Genomic DNA, 11,884 nt, shown 5'->3' with positions numbered 1-11,884 from the left:
AATGTATTTCTGGGAAACAGTCCAATGTGGGTTCAAGTAGAACATAAGGTTGCCGGAAACTGCGCCTAGCTGATGAGCCTCAAGAAGGGCGAAACCGGTCGTGGGCTATCGAAGATTTTTCAGCAACCTTGTAAGTAGTTTGCTTTATAAAAAGAAGCTGGAAACGTTTGCCTCTCTGAATGGGTACCTTGGGGTGCAACTCAAAAGTAGCTCTAATTATGCAACAGGACGCCCTACCTCGAGGCTATTTCCCTCATTTTAGCCGCTTAATCTCTCAGTTCATGAGTTCCAGGAACAGTTCAACAGCACTCAGTTGCTCAGACCATCGCTTCCAAGGCATGGTAACCAATAACTATTTTCCATGTTTCTTTGGCATACACTGTAGTAACGAAAGTCTAAGTAACCGCTTTACATCATCCATAGTGAGATAGCTGAAATGAATTAGCTGTAACAATCTCCCTGTTTCTGCGTCAAAGTTTTTTTTTTTGAAAATTCCATGAATCGCTGTGTGCCACAGTCCACGGGACAGTAAGTTTTGGACTAACATAAGAGCTTCAATATACAACGTCTAACCATGGCATCGTCGCGCAGTCCCAGTGTTCGGATGATCCGCTCTACCGACGACTGCTCCCCAATTTTACATAATGAGGAAGAATAGAAGTGGCTGGCTATGGGATTCGGTTTAGCAACACCTTCCTTGGGCTTAAATACGAGTATTTCTGAAACATACACCCATCAGCCAACGGGGGATAAACATAAAACGCCAAGTAATCAACTGGGTGTTTGACAGGTGGTGTGCTGCACAGGGTTCTCCTCTATTGGAATCACAGACTTTATGCTTCCTAATCAATTGATGCACCAGTTGCATCACTCCGGCATTTGACTCCCTTGCTAAACAGGTCTCGAGAAATCGTCAATTATGTACAGAGCACTCACTGTTCACAGCATGCATAAACACCAAGATTGCAGGATATCGGGCTGCTGGGCTATCCTCATTGTTGTAGACCTGCGAAGCTGAGGCGACATAGAGACGGCGTTTTCGATTTCTTCACTTGTAGTGTCTGTACAAAAGCTTTCAGTTCAACCAGAGAGATCAAACAGAGTCCCGAACAGCATAATCCTGCAGTGGCCAAGCGCTGTTTGAGTTAAATGCTGTCTGACGCAAAACCAGCTCCAGTTATTAGGCCGTCAGAAGCTAAGGACAATATCACATTCCAAACGAACTCATCTACGGTCAGCTTAATAATGGACTTCAAAAGTGAAGAAGTCGTAAATTGTTATTGCGACAGTCGTCATTGAAGTCCACTAAGGATCTTGTAAGGACCTAGGGCCTGAAAGTGCAACCTGTAGATGGGTGACCACATTGGTGTAAGGAACTTTGAGACTTAACGCCATTCCATGCGGGTCGTTCGAAATACGGTTAACCTCTCTTGTGAAAACTCAACTATATGGACCTGTACAGTACACGGACACACGCGCTTACGTGGGAGTGGAATTGTGGATCATTGGTCACGTAACCACATGAAATCGAGTTTTTATCCGTTTTCAAATCAGTGCCTGTTGGGTGGATCCCGGGAACTTTCGCAAAGTGGTATGAAGAGGAAACACGGTATTATGTTATAGCCTAAAGGAAACGAACACCTCTTCTTTGACTATAACACCACGTTTCATGCGGTAGATGCTTAAACACAGGCCTCTGCACGTCCACCACGGTCTTATTCCCACGAACCCCCATCAGCACCGCGTTCTTCCATCAGGCGCAGGCGTCCAATGGTTTGACCGCTGTTGATCCGCGAATCCGATTCGAACTTCAGTCAATAGTCCGGATTTGCTGAGAACTTTTCTTTGCACATAACCTTAGCCCGACAAATATGCATGGTCCCACCCTTCATATTCCCTTTTTTAGTCGTTGCTAGGTAACACAAACCCTGGAGTTCGTAGCGCCGTTCGTGAGCATCCTGTAGATAAAGGATACATGGACGATTTCTATCTGATTTTCGGATAAGTTGGAGGATATGAAGGGGCCTACTGTGATGGATCATGGGACATCGGTCTTTGGAACCTTTACCTGAAGGCATTTTTATGTGCGCATACGTTACTGTGAGATGTTTGGCGTCTAGACTAGCTGTTTGAAAACGCTTATATATTTCAGATTTCAACAGATTGTATCAGTAGTGTAGTTAACCTCCAAATGTGTACGGGCGGTTGAGTGGGGTAGGTTGAAACACACTGGACGGTCGGATTTTCATAGACGAAGCATCTTGAACCTGTCCTGGATTTGGGAGTCTTTTGCCGACGGAATACACATTCTGTCCGGCAGATACAAGCTGCTCCTTTCAGGCCATTATTTACTTAGTGACTCGCTATAGCAGTAAGGTTTACCTGCGACTATCATCTTTGCATTTGTCAGATCAAATACACGCATATGCTCCACGGGTGGCGATATTCGGTTCATAAAATGACGCCATTAGATTCGCAAAATGTTCGCAGAGTTTCTTCGTCGAAAGGCACGTTCGAGTTAATGGTACGAATGTGCATTTAGTCAGGAAAGCAGCTTCGTGGCATTCGGGTACTTCACGATTGTTTAGCTCCCTGAATGATCAAAATCTCAATCCCTTGAAGTTGCGCTGTTGATTCGCCAACTTTGTGCCACATGGGTAACGGAAGCCTGAACAACAGGGAGGCAATAAGAAAGACCGTACTATGCGGAATCTGACGCCTGCAGGGAACTCTTCCAACAACAACATTGTGACCTTTCGTATCATCTTCACTAAGTTTACTATAACTGTAGTTGATAGTTTATCTGTAAATTTCAATCGCTGGAGCAATCAGCCCGACCCTTTCTGGGGGCTTTCGAACAGACGGTTGCCTTCATTTTGTCGTCGTTCGGTGGTTCAAAGCAATTTCGGAATTTTCATCTGGGTAGACATAAGAGGCGTCCAGAACTAATCGACTGACATCCAATCGGAATTTCATCCCTTCAATGAAGTCAGTTTGTGCCAAAAAGCGCCCTACAGCTATTTTTTGTTATCAGGAATTACTGGTAGTGTGCGTCTCACAAATCTCCATGGCGATGTAAAATCACGACTTGGAGATTCAAGAGGAGCTAATAATTTTTTTATTATGAATAAACAGCTGCACAATGCTCCCCGACTTTTCGGCATGCAGTGGCTTTACTCACAGGAAGAAATCTTGATTGAACGTCTCCAGATCTCCCCAATACTGCCAACAACTACCATGTTCAATTTGCTCACTGCTTGATCAAAGCAAGCTGTGTCAAGCCAGAACCTCAATATACAATATAGCAGAATTAGGAATATCTCCCCTCCATATACTTTCACCTCAGGGATCTGGCTTTGAGAGTAAATAGACAGTGATTTATTGACGATACACAAGATTTCCTTAAAAGGTTTTTTACTCCATACGTTAGATGGTGTGCTCAAAAACTTCATTGTGTTTTCAGATAACACTGTTCGAGCCCCAGTTTTGTTCACTGCTTTGAGCCAGTCAAAGTATGTGAACACATGTACGTTTTACATCGGGAACTCACATCCGTTTGTGTTTGTACACTAAAAACTGTTATCTTCTCCAGGGAAAGTAGATGGTGCACTTCCCTTCCGCGCACGGAACCAATGAAGGCTATAACACACGGACCGGCCAACGACACGAAAACAACAATTGTCTGGTCAAATATTTGCTTAGTACGCGAGGTGAGACAGAATAAAATAATACAAGTGGGATCATTTCTATCACAGAAATAGGGTGTGTGTAGAACCAGGTTCAATTACACATGCACTAAAAAAACAACGCACCACCTTGTACTGAGCCAGCAAATTCGCTCCGTGACGTGAACTGAATACGGAATGGTCAAGAACAGTGATGGAGGTGGGTGGTTTGAGCCACTTTGGTTTTGCTAACAAGAGTAGTACATAGTGAATGCTTGCTCATACCGTATATTGCACAAGTACCGCAAGTGGACACGTATGAAATTGGATTGTGAAGTAGCAGTAGTTTTGTCAAACGCAAAATGTAGACGAGTAGGAACAAGCCACTAAGAGCCCCAAACGTCATGTTGGATGGCCGTGAAAGATGGAATTCATCAACAGCAGTTGCCTGATAGAATGCGCACGGAAAGCAGCAGTAAAGACGGGTTTGTTTGAAAGAATAATGACTCCAAACTAAAGAAAATGGTCCAGGGAATCTAACAAACGATACGATACTGGAGAAGAAAGCTGTGGAACAGAGATTATGAAACTATGCTCCTTTACGAGGTTGGCCAAAGTACACGAAGCAGAGGTAAACGAATAATGTGAGTAGCATGGAAAAGAATAGAATACGTGTAGCAGAAAGTCGTCTTGGGAAGAACGCCAACATTCGAGCCTTTACAGGACCAGTAGTAAGACACTTGCGTGCAACAAACAGAAGAATAATCAAGAGGACAAAGAAAAAGACGACAGTTAAGAATATTGATAGCGTTTCATACGTAACTTCACCCAACCCGCTCGATTCGTGCTCTTTCATTAGAAACTGTGAGCCATGCGAATCGGTCGTTTCGAATGAGGCTGCATCCAGCATCGCCGTTATTGCACCAGGAAGTTCACAGGCTCCTGGACCAAGCAATACAGCCTGGGGAATGCCTCGACTGCAAAGTGAGCAAATGGAGGTTAGATAGGTTGAAACAGGCAGGAAAACAGATGCACTAGTCCCAAACACTGTTCAATCTCAACTTCGAAAACTCACTCTGACCGCACCATATAGTACACCAACAATTGGAGGTAAATGCCAAATTTCGCAGAATTGGGGAGGCTAGAAAGCACCATGCAGAGGATATCGTATCCGGCAAGCTGGATGCCAGGCACTACAATAATATTACACAAGTTTACAGCAACTAGCCGCCACGTCCTCACCAGCTGGTGGGCCTTATCGGGTATCATTTATCAGAACAGGAACACTCGGGAACGCACCAATCTTGAGTACCGAAATTAAACTCGAGGGCGTGTTGCGTAAGGAGCAGTGTCATTCGACAACTTAGGCTTGTAAACTGAAACACTAGAACCCTGATGGATGAGAATAGCAATAAGATTGAACGGCGGATGGAGCCTGATATCAAGGGACTCAAACACAGTGGCGTTCACATCGCGACTAAGGACCTGACAACAGCAGTAGGATAGCGAGTGTTCTTTGAATCTACAGTCTGACACACCTCCAGAAGGGGACTGTCAAACGACAGCCGATGAGGACGTAGAGTTGGATTGTTGGTCATAGGAACTTGTTAGCAGAGATCGTCTGTGAACCAAACCACATCGATCCGACAATGATGAGAAATGGAATTAAACTCGCAAGACACCCACATAAAACAGCATGAAGGAAATAGGAGAGGTTTGAAAGCTATTCAATCCATACTCGCCAACGAACACCATTCCTGAACGAGAGGTTTAGGTACTCGAGTTGGTCGAGATCCATAAACTTGGGTCCCCCGGAAAACGGGTCAGTGGCGTTTGTCTGTGTATGAAGCTCTCGGACTGACCATTGCTAATATGGACACAAACGACATGTACACACAAATTATTGACTGTTATTGTCAGAAAGGAGATCTCGCAGAGAGTCCCCTAATCAAAGTGGTGAGCGACGGTGAAGACAATACCTACCATATATTGACATGGGCGATGGTGAGATTCATCTTGAGAACAAAAAATCCAATTTATCAGGCTGCATTTTTAGAAATTGGAACACTCAGCATTCAAGCACTGTCTCAGAGACTGTCAAGGCCAAATTCACGGGGAAGGTGGAAGAACAATGGACTGTCGAAAAAAACGTGCAAAAAACTGCAGTGGAGATGATTTGGGAAAAGAAACCGGCGCGAAAGGATCGGTTCGACGAAAATACTACTGTGATTTCGTCCACGTCTGACCGAAAGGGCGGAGCTTGCAATACGGTACTAAAGAACCCGTCCAATTCATTAGACCAAAAGAGATATTTCAAAACCCAACAACCAATGAAGCTCGAGATTACGAACGAATCGTGGACAAAACTAGGTGAAGAATTTCAGTCATACACTGATCGCCGTCTCCACAAAGCTCCTTGGAGCACCAAAAGTCGAATGAGCCTAAATCGAATATCGATGAGTTCATTCAAGATATTTGGACTGGCCGAAAGCTTGCGAAATGTGAAATTATGCTAGGTGTATGGAAGACTCACTTCTACATACTGCCGGACGGAAGCGGCCTCATAAGAACCAAATATCACGATGTAAAGAGAAGAACCACATGGACGACTCTCACGTTTGATGGACTACACACAACAATACGCGGATGCAAAACGGAAAGGTCTCTGGCGATGACAAGATGCCCACAGAAACTTGGTGAACAAGGACTCGAATATGAATTTCTTGATCTAACTCTCTTCGTAAGGGAGCTGAGGGTGCTATACAAGGATGTCCACCATAGTCCCTTCTTTTGAAGAGAAAGAAAGCGAACAGAGGACTAAGAATCACCGAGGGAGATCAACCAATTTGTGTTTGTGAGAAAATGTTGACTCGAATCCTAGCAAACTACCCGAATGCGAATATTGTGGATGAGGCCATTTTAGAGAAAGTGAAGAGAGCATCTTTGACCTAAGCTTCTTAGTGCGATGAAAACAACAGAATATCGCGAACGGAACCAAGTCGTATATATCCTATTCATTGAATCCACAAAGATTTTGGGTTTGGTTAAAGGAGACGCAATGTGGATCGTTCCTTGGGAGATATGTAGGCCACATAAATTTGTCAGTCTGGTCAAATATCTTTACTCCGGAACAAAAGCGAGTACTTTATCTATACTGCAGCTGGGTGCAACATGCGTGGGAGATTTTCAAAGTTTAGAAGATAATAAACAAGATGTGTGCCGTAGGAGGAACGGCAATATTTAACGGAGGCTCTCCATTGGTAACTGACTGTCATAAGATCCACGTGAGTCCATGGCTTGATTACGCCTGGTGACCTCCAAATAACCCAGTGTGAGCGCTTATGCTTAAAGTCTGCACTGGTCAGCGTTCAGCGCACAACCGATGGACTTACTATCCTTTAATTGTACGGCAAGGGCAGACCGCTGTGTTTCTTTCGAGCGTCGACATCATTAGATAAAATACCTGTTCTTTTCCCTAAACGAAACAGCCTTGAGATATCTCCATAAAATCTGTCTTTCTCAGTTTTAGAACTGAAATGTGTCGGTGATGTGTTGAGACGACAGATCAGCAACTGCTTTGACCAATATTGGTCTTAACTAAACCGAAATCCGTATTACGCAAAGGCGACTGTTTACTGGAATTCAGTATGATAAAACACTTTTAGCTGTAGAGGTGAACACAACTTTCTCGCAGTAGATGCCGCGAGTTATTGCATCAGGATGACCGAATACTCGAGAAATGAACATTGAATTACCTCAGTTTGTCCAAAGCGGTTTGCTGTCCGTGACTAAAGTGTGGGTATTACATAGTTTTCGGAGGAATACCACGCACGAGCACAAAGGGAAAGCAACACACACATCATCGTTTAGCCGTAGCACACTTTCGGTGGCTAGCTGCTATGCCAGTCGACCTCTGCCTCTCGACATCTCCTGTCTACGCTTTGGCAACCTGGCAGCATCCCGGCCCTCGTACTTCCTTCGGGTAGTATGGCAGCTAGGCACCGGAAGTGTGTTACAGCTGAAAGGGAAAGCAAAGCGACGACAAGAAACGTCTCGCGCACAACCAACTTGACGGAGGGTGTGCATATCGAAAGTTGCAAAGTGAATGCGATGTTTCGAATTTAGTATTCTCAATAATCCAATATGTGAGTTCCAACCATAAGAAATTAGGATGAACCTTGTGAAACCGCTCAGCCTGTGTACGCACCTTAACGGATATAGTCGAACTTATGGGATACCAGTGCTCCTATGCTGTAACAGTTGCGAGGTAAGCCTGGTGCAATTCTTTAAAGGTGAAACTACACCCTCAATCGCACATGTGCCACCTGTTTACCTGCGACAGACAAAACACCTCGTCCTGAACACCCCCGTAGTGAATATGTCTGTACGATATTGTGCGGGGAAGTGCTGACGGGTGATATCGGTAGCTAAGTGTCTGATACCATGCTATTGCTCATCGCAACGTCATAATGCTTATGCCGGCAGATAGATCTCTAAAAATCTTCATGAGTTCCTCAGCAAAACTTATTTCTGCGTGTCCACATTGAACCCACAAGGTCATCAGCAGCAGAAAATCTGGCGTTTCGTCCCATCAGGCTGTTTAACTACTCAGCGCTCCAGCCACTGCTGAAACGCAAATCCACACTGGAGACCAGACAATCGCAGAGGTAAGTGCTAGGGTGATATGCTTCATAAGAAAAGCTATCCAGTTGCCGAAAATTCGTTTTCTCAGGCTGAGTATGGCTTGTTTGGATGGTCGGTGACCCAGGGTTTTTGCATCAATTCCTAACTACTTACATCAAGCACAGTAGTGTTGGCAGATTGAACACAACAGTCGCACCAAAGCCGGCTGATTGAGTACTGTGCAAGCTAACGAGTTCCTCAAAAACTCATCGTTAGCGGTGCCTATTATCCACATTCATACGAAAGTGGGTTGCACATAGAGATGGAATTTCAGGATGGCTCGATACTTCATGTGGTTTTCCCATTGGAGACTTGTCGAATTACACTGTCCAATTTCGGTCCGGTACCAAAACGATCATGCACTTTGATTGGAAATTCCAAACCGGTTTGCTGTGCATCTCTCCGTCATCACACCTAATTTCACTTTTTAATTTGAGCAACGTCGTAATAAGTTATGTTCATTCAATCGCTTTGTGGAGCGTGGGAACAGAATTTCGGTGCTCCTGAGAAATCTCACGAACTAAGGAAGGACGTCTACACTACTCGCCCAAAAGGCAAACATATGTGAAAACCGTTTACTGACATAAACAGGCAGAATGAACCTCCCTACGGTGGTCCGGCTCGTTACATGGATTCATTGAATTTGGTATTTCGTCATGCCCGGCAACGAAAATCAAACGAAAGGCCATGTTGAAACGCATGTATCAGCTGATCGTCCTACTCGGACCACCATTCGCTTCCTCACCGTGGCATCATAAAATATGGCCCTCACGAAAAGTGAATATTGATACGTGGCAGGGCGCGTCAAGAAGTCCGATTTACGCACACAATATGCCAGGGAGTGAAGCATCCAAACCGTTCTGAAGCCACCATTTCCGATTAAATGCCCAGAAGCGGGTAGGACGACGTGAAAACGGACAGACTTGGATAAAAAATGATCAACTGAACCATTTGATGGATATACCTTGGCATGCCGTAATTTAACAAGTGGATTTCCTATTTTCAGGTCATTTAAAATTTGGTTCTAAACAACAGCTCCGTCCTTGAATGGTACCGTATCCCAAATTTGAACAACGACGTTGTTTCGGTCAACGCCTAAACAGAACACACAGTGACCAACATCACATGACCCACATAAAACAGACTGGCATGCCATCATGTCATGGCAGCTGTGACAGTAGTGAAACTGATTCCACTGGCAAGCAATATGCCTCAAGTTGCACGTTGTACCATCATGAAAAAACATCATCAGTAAGCGATTTTACGAATAACTATCCAACAGACTTCTGGTACACTCAGTGCAGTATGTCGTTTGATGGACCGAAGGGGTTAATCGATCCCGGTATACCAGCACGCTGTGTTTATCTCGTTGAACAAGCCTGTATGATTCCTTTTGTGCCGAACCGGCCAGTTTTCACCCAGAATCATTCTGCAAAAATGCTCGAGATTAAGAGAATCTATCATGGGATACCCTGAAATCATTCCTGTGCACTGACAGGATATACTTGTCCTAACCAGACACCAATAGGATCCAAAAGTACGAGGACTGGTTCATCTAGGTTGGGGTTATTTTTGAAGATATTACGGCAAAACGCGCGGCGGTTCATGATCCCCGTTAGGCCTATGAGTTGATGAGCTGGTAATGTCGTTGACAGCACAACATTGATCGCTTCTGGTGGCATTCATTATTTGTCAAGGCTAAAAGTTGTTTGGCGTAGCAACGTTGCGGCAAAACTCTGGCGGAGTGTTCGGAGAAGGTAAAGGGTCAAACGTATGCTTAAATCCCAGTTTCATACGCACACCCACGATGAACGACGCACCATTGACGAAGTAAATGTGACGTACGTGTTTGACTCGAGAAAACTCAGAAAATAAGGCGAACTTTCACATGTAAGAGGTACCAAGGTCGAATCCTAACCTTTTTCTGGACCATACGATCTGTAATACAGTTAGTCTGGCGCGTTTAACGATGTGCACTGTGTGGGCACGAAAGCGGTTTTTTTATTCCGCCAAAACAATTTAGTTTTGTTGGTGCGCGAAAGATCTGATGAAAGAATGAAGAATACATGTTTAATTTCTTGTTGAAACGTCTTCCTTCAAAAATAACGAACATATCAAAGTGAGATCAACCACTTCCTGAAAACACACCCGTGGGGCCGATGCTCCGCAGTAGACCGGACAGAATCCAATCGATGCTCTCTCTCTTGTCAAGCAGGCATTCACTTGCTGATAAGCAATGTCCACAGTCCAGGACACTCTGATCTCATTGAAAGTCAGTCATTACCAAGTGAAGAAGATGCCACCGGAGATTAAAGGCGAAGGTGCATCTGGCAGGGTCCGTGCACAAGCTCAGAAAAGTGAAGTTCAACCAGTTCTGCGCAGCCGTAGGTGCCGAAGAGCTTTGAAGATTTTCTGTCCATGGACTAATGTGGTTCTGAAGTTGAAGTACACTAGCGCTAACAGTGTTTGTTCTAGCAAGTCTCTTTAGCCGTTCGATAGGTGTTTATGAGAACCCATCCAACAGGAATGACTCCTCACAGGTCTCATATAGCTTGGTTGAACTATGTTGCAAAGCTCAGAAAAAGTAAGATTTAAGGATAAGCAGGCCATTGAGGTTTGCGATCGCAGACATGATGTGGGTAGGACTCGTTGAAGAGAAGCCAAAATAACAGTTTTAGCTCATTCTCTGGATCGATTTTAAATCTTCAACCAATTCGCCAACTGCAGTGCAACATATCCCTATTCAAATGCGAGACAACCGAGCAAAATGTCGAAGAATTCAAAGCCATAAGTGTAACATTTCTTGTCACTAAGCCTCATGGTTAGTTAGGAATCGAGTACCTGACCAAGCTTAAAACAAGTTGGTATATTTCTCTCCAAGACGCTCCACTGAACAGAGCGCTGGACGGACGAAGAAATGGTCGGATAATAAAGGAACATATTCCTTCATAAAGGAAAAAACCCACAAGGTTACCGAAGACTCTTCGACAGCCCACAACCGGTTTCACCCTTCTTGGGGCTCATCAGGTAGGCGCAGTCCCCGAGTCTCCGTCAAACTTATGTTCCACTTGAACATAGATGCAACAAGCGGTGAAATAGATCACCACGTGATCCATACACACAACCATGTAAACACACCCGCTGAATGTTTCCAAATCCCTTACAGAAAGCAATCACACCAACCTAAACCGATGAAATCTCGCACTATATTTGAGGCTGAAGGAATTGCTAGCAAAACGGCGCAAGCACATCCCTTGCGCTCCGCCGACAAAGCGCCATTGGTCGAGCATGTTATCCGGGAAGGTTTATTAATCGTTTCTGCACTAACACTCCATTATTGTGAAAACACTGGAACGGGTACCCGAAGAAAGTGCCGAGTACTTATTTGGATGATGGGTGTACACTTGGAAAGGCCTCAAATAACCCGGCAATCCTAGAAGAACACGGATGGAGATGTAACCAACACCAGATATGCAAATAAATCGAGGCGAGTGAAGGAAATGTTTACAAAACATGACTCCTCGCCCTAAATATAA

The 11,884-nt window shown here is 44.5% G+C and overlaps 2 protein-coding genes across 2 annotated transcripts in view; one reads left to right on the top strand and one right to left on the bottom strand.

Annotated features, from left to right (window-relative positions):
• Window positions 1–3,680: 3,680 nt before the first annotated feature.
• T265_14886 (hypothetical protein) overlaps window positions 3,681–11,884 on the bottom strand; it is a gene marked incomplete at both ends in the record, with an annotated part of 60,282 nt that continues 52,078 nt past the window's right edge. Inside the window, one exon of the mRNA XM_009175673.1 lies at window positions 3,681–4,642. Coding sequence (XP_009173937.1) covers window positions 4,255–4,642 — 388 coding nt within the window. The remainder of the gene's footprint in view (window positions 4,643–11,884) is intronic.
• T265_09566 (hypothetical protein) lies at window positions 5,660–6,181 on the top strand (the record flags this gene model as incomplete). Its single annotated transcript, XM_009175675.1, has 1 exon — window positions 5,660–6,181. One exon carries the CDS (start codon window positions 5,660–5,662, stop codon window positions 6,179–6,181), a length of 522 nt encoding a protein of 173 aa, XP_009173939.1.

The sequence above is a fragment of the Opisthorchis viverrini genome (assembly GCF_000715545.1).
Source record: "Opisthorchis viverrini unplaced genomic scaffold opera_v5_290, whole genome shotgun sequence".
Classification (NCBI taxonomy): Eukaryota; Metazoa; Platyhelminthes; class Trematoda; order Opisthorchiida; family Opisthorchiidae; genus Opisthorchis; species Opisthorchis viverrini.
Note: the sequence above shows the minus strand (reverse complement) of the source record. Positions and strands in the feature narration are given on the sequence as shown.